This window comes from Ischnura elegans (genome assembly GCF_921293095.1).
Source record: "Ischnura elegans chromosome 13 unlocalized genomic scaffold, ioIscEleg1.1 SUPER_13_unloc_4, whole genome shotgun sequence".
In the NCBI taxonomy this organism is placed as follows: domain Eukaryota; kingdom Metazoa; phylum Arthropoda; class Insecta; order Odonata; family Coenagrionidae; genus Ischnura; species Ischnura elegans.
The window spans coordinates 2,652,729-2,673,466 of record NW_025791660.1 but is presented as its reverse complement, the minus strand read 5'-3'; the positions used below and the strand labels follow the sequence as shown (position 1 = coordinate 2,673,466).

At 37.5% G+C, this 20,738-nt stretch overlaps 1 protein-coding gene and 2 long non-coding RNA genes across 3 annotated transcripts; 2 read left to right on the top strand and 1 right to left on the bottom strand.

The window, feature by feature from the left end:
* Window positions 1-248: 248 nt before the first annotated feature.
* On the top strand, window positions 249-3,036 carry LOC124173102. The gene is made up of 3 exons (XM_046552612.1): window positions 249-2,489; window positions 2,690-2,807; window positions 2,882-3,036. The coding sequence occupies exons 1-3, from the start codon at window positions 2,205-2,207 to the stop codon at window positions 2,953-2,955; spliced, it is 477 nt and encodes a 158-aa protein (XP_046408568.1). The 5' UTR covers window positions 249-2,204; the 3' UTR covers window positions 2,956-3,036.
* A 10-nt stretch (window positions 3,037-3,046) lies between these two features.
* On the top strand, window positions 3,047-6,053 carry LOC124173107. Its single transcript, XR_006868387.1, has 3 exons — window positions 3,047-3,338; window positions 3,422-3,499; window positions 3,570-6,053. It is a non-coding gene; the product is annotated as an uncharacterized LOC124173107 (long non-coding RNA).
* A 4,453-nt stretch (window positions 6,054-10,506) lies between these two features.
* On the bottom strand, window positions 10,507-15,689 carry LOC124173103. Its single transcript, XR_006868383.1, has 3 exons — window positions 15,524-15,689; window positions 13,411-13,581; window positions 10,507-10,664 (listed from the first exon to the last, which is right to left on the bottom strand). It is a non-coding gene; the product is annotated as an uncharacterized LOC124173103 (long non-coding RNA).
* Window positions 15,690-20,738: the final 5,049 nt, after the last annotated feature.

The following is a 20,738-nucleotide window of genomic DNA, read 5'->3' as shown; positions in this document are numbered from 1 at the left end:
CATTATGCCGCCGTAAACCATTAATAAAATATTGACATAATACGTATATTATTACGTAGTGAGTAACATTTCAATCGTTAATTATGATTCATATAAGAATCATAAATCAGCGGCTAGCCAGCAAACTCAAAAATTCTATTCCCTATAAAAGTTGCATAAATGGATACGCATAAAATGCAAAAAATATCCCGTCGATTTTGTTCATAAAATTAGAATAATGTGCACGTAATATTAAAATATTATGCCGCTGTAAACTATTAATAATATTTACATATTATGTATGTGAGAACATTTAATCGTTATTTATGATTCTTAGCGTTTTTTAGTTGCGCCATGGCCTTGCATGTGGTCTCTTGCGCCCATCCGCCACATTACTTGGCATCTTTGAAGGCCATCTGTTGGATAAAATCTGCACTTAGGAATCTGAAGGTTCTATATATTCCCACACTTCGCCCATCTACGGTGACTTCGTGTTCAACCTGGTGTTTGGCTTGCCGTCACCTGCGTTACCTCGATTGTGTTTTTCGTGCTTTGCACAGACCTCAATGTGTTTTTCACGTCCATCATCATTCACATATTTCTCGTTTCATCTTCAAATCATCTTCATTCATTTTTCATTACCGTCATTTCACTAATTTCGCAAACTCAACGCTACGCACTTATCGTACATATCCGGTGCGTGTGCTTACCCAACGCTGAGAAGTGAGAAGCTAATCGGTGAGAATCCGTCGCCATCTCACCTCACTTGAAGAATATTTCTTCAAATATAATCGCCGTTTGAAGAGAATTCTCGAAGGTAAATTAATTTATATGTTATTAACTTATAAATGAAACCTCTGAAGGAATCAGGCTTGTTTCTAAATTCGAAGCGCTCTGAAGTCGCCATTGATACGTACATTTGTGATGCTCCAGCAAAAAGTTTTATTCATCAAACTGTTGGGCATACTGGATATGCATCTTGTATCAAATGTACCGTTTATGGAGACTATGTGAACAACTGAGTTTCATTTTTGGAAATTGATTGTCCATTGAGGACTGATCAGAGCTTTGCAAAGTGCGAAGCTGTAAAGCACCACCATGGTTTGTCTCCACTTATACAGATACCGGGCACAAAACTAGTTAGTCATTTTCCCCTTGACTACATGCACCTTATTTGCTTGGGGGTGATGAGGAAAATGCTTACAGCTTTCTCAAAAGGCAAGCTGACTGTGAGGTTGTCACCAGTCCAAATGGGACAAATAAACAGTAGACTGGAACTTGTGAAGAACTTTATTCCCTCAGAATTTGCAAGGAAGACGAGATCACTGAGAGACCTTCCACGATTTAAACCACCGAACTTAGGCTTATTTTGGTCTATGTGGGCCCATACGCTTTCAAAAATGTGTTGAGTGAGGATGTCTTCATGCATTTCTGCTGTTTGCATGCTGCTGTGAGAGTTTAACTCTCAGCAAGGCTAATGGGGAAGTACCTGGACTTTGCCCATGACCTGATGAAGTATTTTGTTTCCTGCTTCTCTAAATTGTACGGGAGAGAGAGTGTCTCCCACAAAGTCCATAATCTCATTCTTCCATAATTTGCTTCTTTATTATTTTTTTTGTGAGTTGTGTAACTAACTAAGGGGGAGGACTTGTTGTGCATTTTCGCTGCTCGAGTGTTTTGTGAGCAGCGGCCATTTTTTGGGAACTCAGCACGCCAGACAACTACCTCATTCGGGATGCTCTGACGCATCCCTGGCCACACCCGAATGTAACCGAAAGTGTGAAATAAATCAGTTGCAATCATAAATGGATGTTTGTGATTGTTGATACTATGCGCACCATGCACACCGTACCCAGAAACCCCAGAGAAACCATAAGCCCATAAGGCCTTGCGATAAGCTTGATTTACGGTGATGTCGGCGCATGTTAACTGATGTAAACGCAGTTTGGTGACATAGAAGCACGATTCATCCGATCTTTGCCAAATCTTAAAATTCATCTTGAAATTTTCGTGCATCGCACCTACATACCAATGGATACCAGCAAGACTTATCGCGAGTGCTATGCTGCTGTGCGATATGGCGATAGAGAAAGGGGATTGTGAAAGTGAAGAACATTAAAAACTTTGTGCCCAGGTCGTTGGTGGATATTTTCCCCGAGCAAATTTATAAGATTAAAACGATCACCTGGAGCAAAAACGGGGAGTATGTGTTTTACAAAGGACTGATGGAAGGACTTGGAGGTATGTTGGACTTATTAATATTGACCATTATGTTTTCAATTTGTTCACATCTTTCGGTCAAGTATTTTCAAGTTGAATTTCACGTATTTTTTTGGTCTGCAGTAACGAAAGATGGTGCAAAGGCATCGAGGAGCGCCACTCTCAAAAACATGAGTCAGTTAACGAAGGACAGGGTGCTGTTCGCATTGAGCACGGTTTCTTCAGAACCGATTGTAACGACGGACGTGCAATCCGATGCAGCGGACATAAGAGATATATTGCAAGAGATGGTGAGTGCTTCGGCTTGACATCATTGTTTTACCAGCCGTAATCATTCACAATTAATTAACTTTCAACATAACAGAATGAATGTTTATTGTAAGAAATGTTATTTGATTTCTCTCAATGGTTTTCAGTTATGCAGCAATGTCGTTGTTCCACATTTCTCGTGACATCATAATTATCACCGTTTCCTCTTGTTTCCATTCAGGATGACAATCGAAGGATTGCCGTGAAAGAGGCAAGTACAGATTTTGGGGGGAAATTGATGTCCAGAGTCCGTGAGCATCTGAAGGCCTCAAATAAAAGAGTTGGCGCTCTTCAGAAAGGTGAGTATATTTTTTGGTTGTACATCATAATAGTTTTAATAGGTTTCAGTTCTCATTGACCTAACTTCTTGCAGGGAAAGATCCACAAGAAGTCAAACGGCGTGCTCAAAGTTCTTTGGAGAAGCAGCAAAAAGAGATGGTAATATAACTTTATTATTTGGACATGAGAGAATAACGTACATGTTCTGAATCATAGCATGTGTTAAAAACTCTTCTCAATTTATTTTTTTCAGTCAAAGAATCAGTCTCATGAGGAGAGTGCCGATTTTGATGTTGGAGAGAGGACTAAGGTGACCGCTATAGCTTCAGCCCCAGCAACATCAAGCTCCAGCTCAGTACCTCCACCCCCGACCAATGCCTACTGGAAAAATGGAAGAAATGTTGAGGAAACTGTGGCAAACACCCTCAAGGCATTCTTTGACAAATGGGAGTGTAAGAATTGCGAAGCTCTGAGGAATGAGCTGAAGGTCGTGAGGGAGGAATCCAACGCTAAGCTGGAGACAATAAATGCAAATGTGACTGCAGTTTTAGGTAAGAAGGGAACCAAATGTCAGGCACTGTGGTGTTAGTAAACAGACAATTTTTGTGATGCATTTCATTGGCTTCTGTTACAGGGAGCAATGTGCAAGTGGCCCAACAACCACCGTCGTGACAAAGTCGTTTTATTTGGGAAGAGTGTCACGAGTGGAAAGGTATTGTTCCCCCCTTCTTTTTGATAAAATAATTGTATGAATGATAATGGAAACCTTACTTTTTATTTAGGTTCATCTAGGTGGGAGTTATTACTGCCCAGATGTGGCTTGGGTCACAATGAATACCTGCCACAAGATCCACGAGTGGTGCCTGATTCCCATAAAAATGCTCAAGTTTCCAGATTGTGTGTACAACCTATGATTCTATGAAATATGGACTATGATTCTATGTAAAATTCTGTTCAATTTCTTGCCCTCACAGGATACTACACTCTGTTTGTTGACAGGCGGGTGGAAGAACTCGAAAAAGAGGTTGGAGACAGGCCCGTTGGCTGCACTGCTTCAGTGGAATTTACTTTTTACAAAGAAAATAAAATTAAAATAATCAGCCAGTTGGCTGCTCAGCTGTCTGACAGAGCTGAATCACCAGTGGAGGTCCCGGCAAATTAAAATGGGAATTACTTTACCTGAGAGGAGGAGGAGAACTGTCATGGCACATAAAAACCACGATCAAAACAAAAAAAAGGTGCCAGTGAAATTACTCTGTGTACCACGGGCAGTGCCAAAATCAGGGTAAAATGCTAGCTTAGGAATAATCCATCGTCATTGTAGTGTTCTTATTTTGCTTCCTCTGCATTCAGAGCCTACGGAGGAAGCAGACGATGGCTGCCAGGAAGGATCAAAGCAATCATGGGGCCACGCAACGTGGAGATGGAAGGTGAGGATGGCGCTCTGGCTTGGCGGCATGTGGATCAGGTGGTCCGCAGACCCGAGGGGCAGCCATCAAACACCCCTACGGTCACAAGGCATGGGGGCGAGTGGTATGATTTTACAGACGACCAACCCTTGGGCAATTGTACTACTGGAGCCACCATGCGGCGGAGCATGCCACAGGGGACTCTGGTCCAGGGTCAGCCCAGTAATTGTGTAACAGCAGTACTCCCAGCGGAGACGGTAGTGGATCAATCTGTTAAGTTTCCCCTCGACTCAGAAAGTTGCCTGGTTATTTACAGGACTAAAATGTGACTCTAAAGTGACCAGTGCTTTCACACTTTTTTTGCCGGTGCCATTGATTTTTATTCATCATTTTGTTTTTGTGATTCTTCCATAATTCCCTTCTATTGTTAGTTTTTTGTGAGTTGTGTAACTAACTATGGGGGGAGGAGTTGTGCATTTTCGCTGCTCGAGTGTTTTGTGAGCAGCGGCCATTTTTTGGGAACTCAGCACGCCAGACAACTACCCCATTCGGGATGCTCGGACGCATCCCTGGCCACACCCGAATGTAACCGAAAGTGTGAAATAAATCCGTAGCAGTCATAAATCACCCGTGTGAGTATTTTGTGAACACAACACATAGGAACCAACTGTAAAAGGATGCCTCAGAGAAAGACATTGAGCTGACTATCCCTTTGTAGCACCGCCACCCTTTAAGTCGCCTTCTGCGACAAGCAGGGATACTGTTGGACTCTCTAGTCCCCCATTCCCAGGGAATGCTCTCCTAATGAGAACGACCAAGAACTTGCAACAATCAGAACTAAGCCTATTGTGCTCTCATCATGTTTGCTTATTCGCAATCCATGCATTCCAATATCTAAGTGCTTTCACAAAGTGGCATACTAAATACCACATTGATTTGTCACAGGTCAGAGAAGTGTAAAAAACTGATGTTCCTATAGGAGGGCATGAGAGCAGTGTAAACCCAATAGCTCTTTAATTAAAAATTCAACCATTACAGGGTATATTCCGTTGCAGTGCCACTATGTTGTAATAGTAGTTCAACCATTGCTACAGCATCCACCACACAACCTAGAAGACCCATCTTCAAAGCACTGGATCCAATCATTTAACTCATTTGTGTCACCCAATGCTATGCCTTGGTAATGCATATCTCCTCCACAAAGTTCAACCACCACCAGCACTCCACTTGAACCAAGAATATTCACCTTCACCACTATAATATCTAACTACTGCCCACGATGAATTCCGAATCAGTGATGGCATTGATAAGGATTAAAAAATATTGCATTGCGAATGAACTGCACTGCAACAAAGACAGTGAGGTGTGGGACAGAGAAAGTGATTTTTCTCAGATCTAGGCGATAGCAACAAAAATTTAAAATAACTGTTATGATATAGATATTCATGAGTGATTCTTGGTTTTATTTCACCGAGAGTAATGATATTTAATTTCATAATGCAAAAAAAGCTATCACCTTGAGTTTTCCCATGTGATACCAAGATGTTCAGGTTTTGCAATTGCAAACACCTTAAGCTCATAAAGCAGACCAAACTACTGCTATTAGGCATCTAGAAGGTACTAAGAGCAATCTGTTTTCACTTAACTTGCCGAAAGACTTCAGTAATTGAATAATAATGGATTGAAATTGCAGACACTTCTTAACTTTTGTGGATGGATATCAGGATGGCGATATTGATGTGTAAGCCAATAAATTCATTCAAAAGACATACAGGAACACTTAACTTTAGCAAATAATTTTGACTAATAGATTATACATTCTTAACATGATAGAGCAATGCAACAGTAAGAGGTAAAATTGAGTTTTTGTTTGCATTATTTACATCATGAGCCAGCACAAAAAATTTGGGTTGCTTGAGATACACGAGGGCCCGGCTTACTTAAGTATACACTATCTCTTCATATTGTCATTCAGTTCCACACTGTATGTTAGCAGTGAGTTATTTAGTTAACTGTTTTCTTGTATTCCCGGTTTCTATGACTATGATCCATTTCATTTTTATTACTTTTAAAATTCAAAAGAAGGTAGTATGATCTATGCATTATGATAAGTTCAGGAGCCATGGCCACCCTCTTTTTAAAAAGTTAGAATTGCTTGTTGTACCATGTATTTATATTTTATGTGCATGGGTTTTTACGAGGGAAAATTTTTTTGTTTCTGAAAAACATGTGCAACCAAGAACAGAATACTAGAAAGGTAACTTATCCATATCTTCAACAAAATTGTTAAGTCTCTTCTAGGAGGGACCCAGAGTTGTGTATTAAACTGCGCAATGCCCTTCCGGTGCATCTAAAAACACTCCAACAATGTCTGTATTTAAATGCCAGCTATTGTCATTCCTATAGTCCTAAGTTTTTTTAGAGTGTGTAGGATAACTTCTTTTAATTTTAATCTGACCTATAAATTGCACTCCTGTAATGCCTCCAGGATGGGATAAATTATTATTTCCCATTTTCATTACATAGGAACCATAACTTTCATAGTTATTGCGACACCAACCCTTTTAGTCGCCTCTTACGACAAGCAGGGATACTGCGGAGGTATTCTCAAATCCCCTCTCCGCAGGGAATGCTTTCCTATACCGGTAATATAAAATGCTTGTTACACTATAAAGAGTAATTCTGATGTTTTTTTTAAGAATAATGCATAAGCAGCCTAGGTCTTTGATTGTGAAACATCAGAAAAAAAAAATAATATGAAGTTGCTAATTCACAATCAGCATTTTCATTACAACTGAAAGTAACCTTGCACATGAATTGCACATATTCTCTTCCAGAGTTAGGAGAAGAAGTGTGACTGCAATGTAGGAGTAAAGGTATTCCAGTATATGCAGATTGTACAAAATTAACGTTTAAGGATACTAATTTGATGGCCCACTGTGGTGCAAGTATAGAGAATATACACTTTCACAATCAAAGACCATGACATGATCACATCAACAACCCAATTTAAATGACATTCTACAAATTAATAAAATTCTTAACTGTATACCTTGAAATTTCTGGGGTAATACTTACTGAAAGTTACTTTGGCAGAAGTCATCAAGTAAAATCAAGTAGTTCACATAAATGTAAGTATTGCAACACAGTTATGAGCAATTAAAGGATAAAAAGATTATTTTGCACGAGCAGAAAAAAAGGAGAGATTAATCTTTATTTATCACAATCAATCGAAATTTTGTCGGCAAAATTTACCAAAGGTTGTTTCACATTTTTTAGTGTTTCGGGTAAAATAGTTCAAATTCAGGCCACTTTATTTCTTTCAACAACTATTTCATTCGTTGCTTTCCTATTCCCGAGGTGAGATTTGTTAGGTAAGATACTTTAACAGGGAAATGCACAGGTGGACACCATGGGTTTCACCTCTTGATGCAAGTGTGTGCAAGGCATATCCGGACTTCTTTCTTGCCATTAAAACCAGTCTCTTCTGTGCCTGGATTAACCCTTTCATTGCGTAAAATTTTCTCAGAGTTGTTTCACATTGGCGGAGAATTTTTTTTCACTGCATTCACTTTATTTTTCGAAAATATGTAAACAATTTCAATACAAAAAAGATTTTTATATTCATTTCACTATTTATTAAACAATTTGTTAATGGCATCACAGTGATGCCATCCGCACCCATGTGAAACAATGCTCCGGATATTTATGCAACCCGTTACACAAACATTAGGTGACGACGGGCAACTAATCTTTGCGTAGCAACTAAGAAGCTTAAAATAATTTCTGAAATGATGGCGGAATTGAATTATAAAAGAAGATAAATATATTCTCAGTTATCATCCACTTTCCATGCATCATATTTTGGGCAAATAAAAGTTTTTGAAGTTTTTTTTTCACATTTATAAATTTTTAAATTTACCAGTAACTTAGATTTGCATGCAAACATATGAAAGTTATTTTATCTTTTTGACATTTTATTTTGCGTTAATGCTATAAAAACTAACTAATAATTGTGGAATTCTTTGAAAAAAGGCTTCAAACACAGCCCTGGAGCTTCTGCACATCATATATCATCAGAGCCACTTTTTAGTCGTTCTTAGAACGTGAGGAGTATTATTTTTCTGTTTGTCCTTAGAGTTTCAGAGGTGTGTCTTTTTTGAGTAACTCAATAGATATTTCAAGAGATTATTATAATTTTCCATGCGTAAACTCAGCAGTGTTGCCACATAAGGGGGGGTAATGGGTTACAACCCCCAATGAGGCGCCAAAAACGGGTAAGATGGCCCCCGCACCCTCCGGAAGGGCCCTAAAATCTCCTGCAAAAACCCCTCATTTCAAAATCGGGGCTTCGCGACTGTATAAACTGTGTCCACAGAGATGAAATCTATCGATTAATTTTCGCACGACATTATTTGCATGTCCCCTGCCTCAAACATCAGGATCCTTCGCCCCACTGTAAATTATAGCATCTTGCACGACGCCATTAGGCCCTGAAAGCATATATAATGTTATGCCGTGTTTGTGGCGCCAAAGCAACATGGACTCATGAAGCAGAGTTCTTTACCCGGATAGTAAATTTATTTCATTCTTTGAGTGAATAAATTCAAAAGGGGTCGAATTTTATGCAAGGGGTCTCTTGGTATCGGATCATCTACTCCAGGGTCCTTGCCAAAATGCATGCAACGAAAAATTAGTTGAAATCGGTCTCGGGAAAATGTGGTGTGAAGACAAGAAACATCGAAGTTATTTTCCTTCATTTTCCAATAATCTGGAATGGATGGCCATCTTGTAATACTTAATGCAATCATACATTAGGTATACGAGATTAAAAATATCCCCCATTCCCCACGAGTAATATCCCTATGCTCGGTCTTTTCTAATTATAATAGCTCTAGTTGGTTGAAGTAAAATATGTAAATTGCTTCAAAGTTAAAAAAAAAACCCTTCGCGGAGAAGACTCAATGCAGTGTTCCATGCATAAACTTGAGTAAATTGTGCCAGAGGTAGTTTTATTGCGAGGAGATATTCTAAGCCTAGATCACCAAAGGCTGATACATAAACGGTCCTTGGGGTTTGAAAATAGGAATAAAATTAAAAATAAAGGTTTCTCCCATATTCCACGTAAGTGGCTAAATATATGTAAAATACTGAAATTTCCAAAAGAAAAAGGCTATACGGTAATATTATAAAAAAATAAAATCTCTGTAGGGGAGTGAAAATGCATGCAATCGAAAGATGTCCGAAGTAGAGACTGTACTAATGGCGAGAGTCGAAAAAACTGAGCAGGAATAGCTCACCTTCTCCACCACATGCACATAACAGAATACTTTGCATTTGCATGCATTTCTCATAAGAATGGCAAAAATACTTCTAACAATTGTGATAATAGGAGACACAGAGTGACTTGTAGTCTATTCCGCGGTGACATAAAACGACTCTTTTTTTTTTTTGAGCCCCGAAATTTGATCATTTTTTCCCCAAAGATTTCCCCAATTCTAATTTCTCATTCAAAATGAAATAAATATAAAAGTTTTCCTAGAACCTTCAATATTTCCCGTGAATAACGAAGTGGTGGACGTAATTATTCGAGCCTAGTAACTTTAACAAACTCAAACGAAATAAATGAGAAAAAGTCGAATTTCTTTTTCCGAAACCAATATAATCAAACCCCTATTGATAGGATCGTTCAGAAAATGAGTTGCAAATATGTTATGGAAGAATGTTATGAGTTAAAACGGCATTATGTAAATATTAAGTTTAAAAAATAATAAAAAGAGAAACATATTATTCAACTGTGTTTAGCTTGTGTATTGTGACCGTATTTTGATATACGAAAATATTTTTCGTCGGTGAGATGAAAGGAAGATTATGACTAAATATTGTTCACAAAAATTTTAATACGACTAAAACGGGGATAATAACCTTCAAATATGGCAACATTTAGTACAAATATTCAGAAGAGTAAAGAAAATATCACATTTTAATTTTTTTGTAATGGCGAAAAATCTTACAAATTAAAAAGTACTCCATAAATGTAAAAAAATGTACTAAAAAAATATAAACTTTTTTCCAAAAACGGAAGGCATATCAAGGTAGCCTAATCCAATGTGCCTGCGGGAAACCATCTTGAGAGTAGAAAGAACAGAGCGGAGGAGCGTAGGGAGCGATTGAAGGACATAGGCCGCCATGGCATCAATGTGATGCCACCCGCCCGTTGGCAGGACCTATGCTGGGCATCAATGCTATGCCATCCGCACTCAAAGGGTTAAGATGAATGTCTCATACTTAAGTACTTCTGGGTTAACATCCATATATCACTTCATAGCCTCGAGCTGAGCCTCTGGGACTCTTGAGGCATGGCTCTCTTCAGAGTATCCAAATGTTGTTTGGATAGACAAAAGGAAGAGATTTCCTGTTGTCCTAGTTCGCCTCTGCTCTGCCCTTTACGTATCTTTAGAAATCCATCTGGAACAGTGAAGTAAAGAATACCTACATGAGAATAATTGGAAAAACAAACTAGATAAACTTAATGACTGCTGCATAAAATTATATGTATTAGAAATGATGATTAAGATTATGTATACCTATTAAGCATATTAGGAAATTTAATATTTTTATAATGTGGGTATACCACAGTTCTAAATATATAAGACCCTAGAGGCAATTCCACAGCTGGCACTGATGAGACTACATAACCACTAACCCCTTCTAGCCATTGCCTAGAGATGTTACAGCATTTTGCAGCCTCTTATTAATGGGAGCAGTGGGAAGGGAAGTGGATGAACAAGAGACTGTTCAGGCTTACTGAGGGTAGAGATTATACCAGAGGTTACATAGGTGTATTTCCAATGCAGCAACACCACGTCAGTATATACCATATATGTATTCTCCTGTACATCTGTGGAGCATTGCAGAAAACGAGAACATACTACTTATGACCTAAGCCCTGGTACACCAATGCAGCTGCCAAAAAACTATTAATCAAAGTAAATCTCTAAAGCACCATGTTGTGCTGAAGGATATGCATCAAATTTGCAGATAAAAATGGTGACTTGCAAAAAAATACCACCTTAGAATATGAAGCCATCGCTGAGAGAATCATTTCATCTACAAGATGGTTGGTGGAATTACGGCAGCTGCCGGATGGAGAATGAAATGTGCTGACATAGACATTCAATTTTTATGTACATAGTACCTTACTACCATGCATACATTATTGATGAATTAAAACAGAGAAATATTAAAAGAGACTATCCCCACTTAAGTGAGAGACAATGCAATGAATTATCAACTACTCATGAAAAAACAAATGCATAAAATTCAACAAAAATTTAATTCATTTGATAAAAAATTTTGGTGGGTTACGCATACAAAACGTAAACAAATTAGAGTTAAAAATAAGGAGATGTATTTACCACTTGAGGCTTTTGAACATGAATGCATTATATTTAAAAATCCAATTGAACTGGGTACATGCCAGCAGATCCCTTCAGTTTCACCAACTGGCAGGATCCCCAATCATGGATGCCCTAATGTCACCATAACTCAAGACCCCTCCTAAAAAGGCCCCATTCCCCTAAAAAATACTTTTCCCGTTAACATTCACGATAACACAGAAACCTGAAATCAAAGATTGAATGAGAATCTTCCACCCCTCCATGGGACAACAGAGTTCCACATTCCTGTGTAAAAAATTGCTGGAATGGGTAGATAGGCTATACAAGTGTACTTCAACAAACCTCCTTCAAGAGCCCATGCATTGATACATGATGCAATATGCTTCTTATTACAGCACACACTGGCAGCATGGCATGTAATGATATATTTGCTAAGCTTAAATTAAAATAATATGTTTCTTGCTGTTATGGCTTTTAATTTTTTTAATACATGCATTAAGTATTAGTGATTCATAGTCCTGAACAAAACATTCCCCACCAGCCATACAGTACTGCCATGAATTTCAACTAATGCCAAAATGATATCAAATAACTCATACAAGGGATCAGGGTAAGTTGATATGATGTGAATAAATTGTACAATAGCATACTCCAAAGAACCTTCTTTTTGGAGCTCATGCATTAATATATCATGCAAGGTGCCTCTCATGAAGGCAAATGAATTGCCACTATTAGACTAAAATAAATCTATTTTGTAATGATGATCAGTTTGTTAAATATCCGTTCCCACTAAAGCACTTATACCAATAAACACATGATCAGGTAACACTCGCGTTTCGTGCACGCACATGATTGAATGCAAAAACAACCAAGCTTTTCAGTTAACAGAAGAATTTACTCGTAACTGATGGGTCCGGCTGTGGAGATGACATGGTGAGTTGTCAAGATGGACGTTAAACTTGGCAGTGGACAATTGATTATCAGCAAACAATAAAATATAGTGAAATCTCTGGGAAGGAATTGAAAATAGCATCTCAAGAAGATTGCAGGACAAACAGTTACAGGTATGTAAGGCTTTGACAGGGAAAATGAAAGTGCATGAACAATTACTGGAGGGAAGCTCAGCTAATCAACACCCCTCTCCACAAACCACAAAAGAACAGAATTACAATGCATTTATTCAACAATTAAAAACTTCTTCCTCTCACGCACCAGCTATTGAAATTGAGAGCAGCTTCATATGCTACAATGGGTTTAATTTAACTGCTGTCAGAGTGCATTTTAAATTATAATTTAGTGACTTCTACAATATTTTCAATGCCACTTATTTAGTAAAGCCTAAATGTTTTCACTGCGTTTGATAAGGAAACAGCTATGGTGACATTGACCAAAATTGAAACACTGTGGAGATGGAAAATGTTTTACAGAATCGTAATGTACCATAATATCCATCACGTCCTGAGTTTAAATAACCACATAAGGAAATGTAAATGCTTAATTGGTATAACGATGTGTTACGGAAGGAAAATAAAATCATTTAAATATAAGCTTTTAAATTGCTATGAAAATAATAGTTATGGTGTACAGGTCGCTTAGTGACGCAATTTTTTGAAGCACCCTTACATGGCTGAATAAAGGAATATATTGTATTCCTGAATCAATGTATCAAAATAAAATTAGTGTAAATGATTTTGATTCCAAATACAACGAACACATTGATGCCAAAATATTTCCTCTAGATTCGAAGGAAATCAGCAGTTCATTCAATGGTAAAAAAGTTTCAAAAATATTGTGAACACTGCCTTTGTTGTTACCTGAGAACTGGAAATTACTCATCAGCTGATGAAATCTAACGTTCCTCCCCAAGTCATTGGATCCTATTGATAATATCATTGGAGAATAAAAGCATCCAACATCCAGCAAAACTCTCTGCAATTCCGTCATGCTCTGGCCGGATACGCAAAGTCCAATGGCAGCTGGATAACCTATGAGCAAAGGAAGGATTTATTACAGAAAATAAATGCATTAAACATTCGTTGAAAAGAGAAAAACTTCCCCTGCCTCTCTGAAGGTGGTACCCCAGAAAAGACACCAACCACACAAAATGGCTGTCTCCCACCATTATGTGCCCGTAAATCTTGGGTCTATCCATGGAGAATCTAAATCAATCACATGTGGAACACTAGCGATTGACTATGACAAGGCAAGTGTGGCCAAGATAGGCAGGGTGAAGATCAGCCAAACAACTCCCCCTTCCACGCCTCATAAAAAAACACACCAACAATGTAATTGGTTGAAAATCAGGAGGACCTCTGTCCCTCATCTCCCGATTGGCATAACGAGCTACTCTCAAGTTCAAACAGGCAACCGGGAAAACAATGCAAGTGACCTCTTCATTATTTCCAATGCCACAAACACATTGATAACAAAATGCTCAATTTGAATACACCTATGGTGACAATGTAAAATGAACACAATGAACATGTGTAAAATGTTTAAAAAAATCAAGGAATCCTATAATATGCCCATTCTCCACATTGAGTAACAAATTGAGGAAATATTTAAACCACAGGAAGGAAACATGGAATAGCAAGATGGCAATTCATTGAACACATTTCTAATTTGTAAAATAACAATAAAATCCATGAAAAACAGAACTATTATAGTAAGTACATAAATAAAGTTAAGTAACATTGTTTGCAGCAAAGCACCTTTACATAATTGAAAGTATTTTCATAATTTGTGTGAGTAATTAAATATAATAAAAAGATATTGCTTTCAGTGCATTTAACCTTTCCTCAACTAAAGACGACAATATATGTGTGGACATTTCTTGACCCGGGAGACGAAAGCCGCATATTTTCTTCACAGGATTTCTTATGCAAATAAATGAATGCCAAATAATTACGTTTCCTAGCTTTCCCCCTTTTACATGGGGGTTCCTGGAGAGGGCATAAGCCCTCAGATGTGAAGCCATGCCTAACGGTACTCTTTGAGCATTTAGCCATCATGTCCTGCCCAACTTCGTCAATTTACCATAAGGCTGCATGTTACGAAAATATTGAGTTTTTCTGAAACCAGTGGCTTCACCTTGCATTATTTAGACAAATGAATCCTTTACACATATTAAATGCAAAAACAATGACTTTTGACCTGTGATTTAAAGGAGATTTTAGGGTTGCCACTCTGCCTACATACTGAAGTTCACCGTTTTTTCCAGGTTTTCACGGTCTCAATGTCACCAAATTGACAGTCTGTTAATAAGCCAACAATAAAAAAATCACCAGCCATACATCAACTAAAAATTAACATATGCAACAGATACTGTGAATGTAAATGCAGCGATGAAAGTGATATCTGTTATGAAATCACCTATTGTTTGCAAAATTCAGGAAGGCCCAACCCAACTGCGCTCTTGCCCAGATCAAAGCCACTTTAAATATGGTTATGCCTTTATGACCTTCTTCCGTCTGGACACTGGAAGTCCTTTTTTAATTCCTGGCCAAGAGATTGTTTTTTGCACACGTTGTTATTACCACACAGTAACCAAATTTCCCTTACCTATTTCAAATTCAAAAGGGAATTGAACATGTAACTTATTTTAACATAAGTATAAATTATTGTGAGTAGTAAATAATATTTCTATTAAAAACAGTACCTAGTAATACAATAATATGATGGTGGACTCATGGGCTATAGGGTCTAGAAAAGTGCCTGGGGTAATAGCCCGGCACCCCATTGAGTTGAGTCCCAAATCAGAGGGAAGCTAACACAAGAGTACCTACTTCTCTCAAAATTACAGCTCAATAGAGAGAGATTCAAAATATTCTGATGTTATGTGTAGAATGGAAAACATTTTTCTTTGGTAGAAAGAGTTATGTAAGCCACCTTCAACATGGAGTTTGCCTTAACAAATAATTCACTGACCAGAGGATCTTGCTCAACTCCAGCATCAAGCAGCTGTTTTTCCGTGGCCATTACCCTCCAATCATAAATATATTGCTGGAAGGTGGAGCGTTACTCAAGACACTGGATTCTGAAAACACAGTAGTCCTCATAGATACTGTTTTACCTAAGCTTGTCCAGACAGACAGAACAGACGCATCTCTGGAAGCCATCTGACTGCACAACCTACACAATCAAGAAGAGGGAATTCTTTCATACTAATAATAGGTCCAATGAAATCATTTCTTCAAATTCTCCTCAGTCGAAATTGCGATCGTTGAACAACAATGCCGATTCATGAAAGTCAATCGATAGTCAAAGTATGGCTTGATTAGGGCTGAAGTACCAGAAAAATTCCTTTAAGTTTAGGGCCCCACAGTGACAATATCTCTAGTTTTGTCTAACAATTACACCTCAACAATTACCATGATTCTAAATGCATTATAGAAATAAACAAGGACAAACTCACTTCAATTTGAAATAAGTCACCTATCACTCAAGAAGTTTTTCAAGGATGCCCAAGACAGTACAGCAATAAACATATCCCTCTTGTTAGTTTTTGACCTCCGATGAATACGTAGGGGTCAAATGTCACAGAATCTTTCACGGGAATATCAGGAAAACTACCATGACAGACAAAAGGTTTTCAAAGTTGTTCTAAAGTTGGTGCTGTCCAAATATCAAGAGGTTACCCTACATAAGTTACAAAGTTACACATTGACCTTATTGGGTGTCTCAAAAGCTGTTTGATGTATTTTTCAAGTATTTTCATGCAGACACCCTTACCTCATCAACAATGTTACCCATTTGGGAAACTCTTCAGCTGCATGTCTCTTTGGCATTAGTTTGTCTTTAGTCATAGTGGAAAGAACCACCATGAAGAGCCTTACTCCCGCAATCAGGGCGGATGTAATCGAGACTTACATATTAAACGGAAAGTCAGCTATGAAAACGAATCGTAAAATTTTCTTTGAGCATTGGCGTTTGCCTTAGAAGAACAGAGGACCACAGGTTATATGAAAAATTTAGGAAGGGAAATTGTTTCATCATGGAACATCTTAAGATGAGGAATTGTAAAGGACACCCAACAATGCTATCAAAGCTTAGAAACACAGTTGTGGCTTCAGTCTTTAGCCATCAAGATCCATCCACCATCGTGCACTTTCATAGCACATTTCCAGATCTCTGTTACAACAGCCTTTAAAAATTCTAAACTTGAGGCCTTATAAAATGAGAATGGTGCAGGAGCTTCGTGAAGGAGATCATGGCTATTGAAACCATTTCAGCAACTGGATGATTGACAAGCCTAATGAAAACCCTATGATCTCATTTCAGGTTAGTAACTTATTCATTCTGTTGTTTATGTTATTTTTATTTGCTCTTAATGTCTTTTGATATATCAACTTGTATGATGTATCTAAATAAAAAATGAAATTCATCCACTGCATTTATGTTTCAGCTTATACTTTTGGATGAAGCAATATTTTTTTAAAATGGTGCAGTGTCTTCAACCCACACACGATATTGGGCGACAAGTTATCCCTAGGCACGGCGTGAGCAGTCATTAAACTGAAATGGTGTTCATGGCCATTACAGCTAGCCATGTTTTTGGGACATACTTTTTCGAAAAGAACATGAGGACAGACACCTATCAGGCTATGCTGGAGGAAAGCCTTCACCGGGATATGGAGCGTGAAAACTATGGAAATGCTGAGGAAGTGTGCTTGCAGCAGGATGGAGCTCCTGCACACAGGTCTAAGGCAGACCTCAATGTGCTAAAAGAGAAGTTTGGAAATCAGCTGATGTCCATGGGGACAGAAGTTGAGTAGCCACCAAGAAACCTCAACCTCACTCCATGCGATTTGTTTTTATGGGGATTTTTAAAGCAGTAAGTGTATAAAAAACATTTAATAATGTTGAAGAACAGAAAAGAGAGATAATAAGATGTGCAGAGTTTATTACCCTGCTTATGCTTGAGGACATTTTTACTGGATCATTTGTCAAGTGAATTCAATTATGCCTGGCACTGGAGGGAGGGCACATTGAATAATGGGTACTTTATATTTATTTTTATTATTATTTATACATATGAATTTGACTTTCTCATTAATATAAACCAAAATTTTACTTTCATTTCAACGCACAGTTAAGTTTGCAATTTGCTCAAATCAACCCACCATTCCCTTCTTAATCACTAATTTAGTAACATTGAAATGGGAACTGCACCACCCTTTCGAACATATTTTAAATGTTTAATTAAGCATGGTGTTTACCGCTCCATTGTCTTGGGGGAACCTTGAAAACCTTCTGGCTAACGGGTTAATTCCCTGGATATTTTTGTGCAAATCTCAGTGAATGTTGGCCACCTTATGAACTATGGAGGTTAACGACTTAACAAAATGGGCACTATTAACTCACTTGGTCACCCTTTGGTTGGGGACATTAGTTTCCTTGATATATCAAAGCATGCCTTCATGACCTTTGACTCCCATTATGACCTATGGAGGTCAAAAAATCAACTATACTGATAAATGAACTGCAAAACTGTCGTAAGCACCCTTAAAAACTTATGGTTCGACATGCTGGTTGTCACGATGGCCCGACGTTTACCTCTAAGACCATTGACCCCCATTGTGACCTCCTAAGGTCAAAATATCAACAATACTGATAAATGAACTGCAAAAATGAATTAAGCACCCTTTAAAACCTGTGGTTCAACACGCTGGTTGTCACGATGGCCTGAAATTTACCTCTATGACCATCGACCTCAGTATTAGCCTTGGAGGTCAAATACTAGATAAGACGAGTATTTGGACAATACCAATGACTTGGGCACCCTTTAAAACCCATGGATCGACACCTTTGATTGTATGCTATTCTTTTGGCCACCCTTATGTCCTTGACTGTGACCTGACTTGGTCAACAGTTGAAGTTTCGTGAACAAAAATGTTCTTTTCCGTTTCCTCGTGTTCGAAAACCCAAGAATTGACATTCTGATCAATGAAATTCAGACTTTTTTCTATCTCAATTTTTTTAACATTGAAAATTTTGGTTTGCGCCCACATTGTGAGGTCAAAGATCAAAATTCTATAATTTTGATTGCATTCAGTAAAACTTAGGACCTTTCCCCATAAGTATGTCAATTTTCACAAATATTGCTGCAGTGGAAGTTACTAAAATTAGAGGTCAAAAAAGACACACGATCGTTGGGACAACCTGTACAATAACATAAATCTTGGAAGCAAGATGTATACATCAAAATTCCTGCGAAAATTTTTGAGGGAGTTGGCAGTCACTTATAAGGAGAAGATCGGAAATAAAATGATCTCAAATGAACTGAAAAGAAAGACAGCTTATTTTGCTTATTTATCAACATGTGAAAGTGGTACAAAGCAAAGAAAAGAAAGAAGTAGTAGATGTACCGTACGTTCACAGAATAAAGACATTAAAACAAAATTGTTCTGTTGCTTGTGCAATAATTGGATGTGCGTGAGCAATATGATTTGTATTTCCAAAAACTGTAAGAAAAATTTTAAGGATCACTGACAAGGAAAATAAAGGATAAAAATATCAATGTGTTTTTTATCTTCATTAGGAACCTAGACTACGAAACTTTGATAAGTTACGGAAATATGAGTCAACACACGGCAAAAAAGGACTACCATGCTAATGCCATGATAACATTATTTACAGTGCATATTGAAGATTCTAAGGAAGTAAATTTTATAGGAGACAGATGAAGATTAGGTTATAAATTTTGGGTAAAACACCACCCCCAAGTATAATCTCAGGATTATCCAAATATTATCAGGCACGGATTGGAAGTGTGAACAAAAATTTCTCAGATGGAACACCGGGTCACGGTGGTCATTGTTTCAGACATGTCAACACTATAATCAAGCATCGCTTTTCTGTGAAAATGAGAGTCATGTCTGCCGTGAGGATGACACTATACCTTCAATTTAAAACTGCAAGTAAAAATTGATTTAAATCATAATAAGTGCTTTCAGATGATTAAATAATAAACTCAAAGTTAAATTTTTCCCTTCTATTAGATTCCTTCACTAGATAATCTAATTCCATTTGCTCACCTTTACTGTATTGTATTTGGGCACTGATAATAACCATAATTAAATTGTTTATTCTTTTATGGGATGACCCATTATAGGTTCATTGATGCTATACTTATAACATAAATCCTGGTAATTTTTTCAATTAAAATATTGTCCAACCCATTTTTTTAATGTTCTATGTGGTGTCAGGAGCACCCCACTCGAGTAACCTTGAAGGGGAATCTCGCGTGAGTAACGCTGGGTTATTAACGTTACTGGAAAAATTAGTTCTTAAATAATATTAAATCTATATAAAAAATAAATGGATTATAATTATTTCAGTTTTCACTTCTGTCGGCCAGTCCCACGAGTGCCCTGTTTTTTTTAAATAAAATAGTCTGACCCATTTTTTTTAACCCATTACCGGCCGAGTAAAGAAATACTTGAAAATATATATTTTTTTCTTTTCAATTTACCTAATAACATGCTAAATAAGGTAAATTGAAAATATGGGCCTTCAAAAAAATTTGCTTATGGTAAAAAGAAAATGTTGCGTTTTCGCAACGTTGGCCGAATCAGGTATCTGTATGCAGTTATGCAACCCGCATTACAATACATTGCCGTCTCATAGGAATATGCAGTTTTTACTGTCGGATAGAATCCTATACCTTTATATGCCACGTATATGACAAATATCGTCATATTGGATAAATAAAATCCTTAGATATTATGTTTCCAACGAGATGTTGTTGTTATTTGACCTAAATCCACTATAAAATAGACATGCTTTACGGTTTGAAAGAAATAAGTCAAAGCGAAAATTTTCTGAGAAGAGCATGTATTTCACATTTTTTCATTGACTTTAATTTTTTCGTTGCAGATTGAATTACAAAAGTTAATAGCTAATTATGAAATCCTCAAGCATTTTGGGTGCAATGGAACATAAAATTTCGTACATTCAAACATGGTTCGGCTTTTACACTGTTTCGGCTACTACTGAATTTTTTTTAACTCTATGGCCAAATTCGTCCCTTCATGCTTCACGAATCCGCAATGAATTATATGGCCTAACTTTTTCTATGTTTATGGACGCGAATTGTATAGGGGTACGTCATCTACTGACTTATTCACTTCACTTTTTAGAT

Bases quoted from the DNA above. Each gene is read 5' to 3' on its own strand.
- LOC124173102 (XM_046552612.1), top strand. From the start codon at position 2,205: ATGGAAGGACTTGGAGGTATGTTGGACTTATTAATATTGACCATTATG. The intron at 2,490-2,689 runs GTGAGTGCTTCG...GTTTCCATTCAG, and splicing joins GAGATATATTGCAAGAGATG to GATGACAATCGAAGGATTGC. The intron at 2,808-2,881 runs GTGAGTATATTT...AACTTCTTGCAG, and splicing joins AGTTGGCGCTCTTCAGAAAG to GGAAAGATCCACAAGAAGTC.